The 340-nt window shown below is 42.9% G+C and overlaps 1 protein-coding gene across 1 annotated transcript in view; it reads left to right on the top strand.

Moving 5' to 3' along the window:
- Window positions 1–138: 138 nt before the first annotated feature.
- Window positions 139–340, top strand: part of LOC119586363 — a 7,214-nt gene continuing 7,012 nt past the window's right edge. Inside the window, exon 1 of the mRNA XM_037935075.1 lies at window positions 139–323. Coding sequence (XP_037791003.1) covers window positions 141–323 — 183 coding nt within the window. The 5' untranslated portion in view covers window positions 139–140. The remainder of the gene's footprint in view (window positions 324–340) is intronic.

The following is a 340-nucleotide window of genomic DNA, read 5'->3' as shown; positions in this document are numbered from 1 at the left end:
GTTCTTTGACTAGAATCATGTTAAGGCTAGATTATGAGTTAGGTTAAGTCGAGAAGTTTGTATCCCAAAGAATTCTATTTTGTGGTAGTTTCAGATGGGGGGTGGGGGGAATGAGTGCATTGAGTGATCATATATTATTTATGTCTTGTTTTTGCAGAAGAAAATGGAGAGATAATATTAGTGGAGAGTGTAAGATGCGAGTGCTGAGGTCTGTGCTGGGAGGATGTGTGGTTATTGTGGCGTGTGTGGTAGTACTTACCACACTCACCTCCACGCCACCCACGGGTCCTGCCATCCACTCGATCGTTCCACACAACTTGAAGGTATGTACATTTAAAGT

Source organism: Penaeus monodon, chromosome 21, assembly GCF_015228065.2.
Source record: "Penaeus monodon isolate SGIC_2016 chromosome 21, NSTDA_Pmon_1, whole genome shotgun sequence".
NCBI classification, from domain to species: Eukaryota; Metazoa; Arthropoda; class Malacostraca; order Decapoda; family Penaeidae; genus Penaeus; species Penaeus monodon.
Note: the sequence above shows the minus strand (reverse complement) of the source record. Positions and strands in the feature narration are given on the sequence as shown.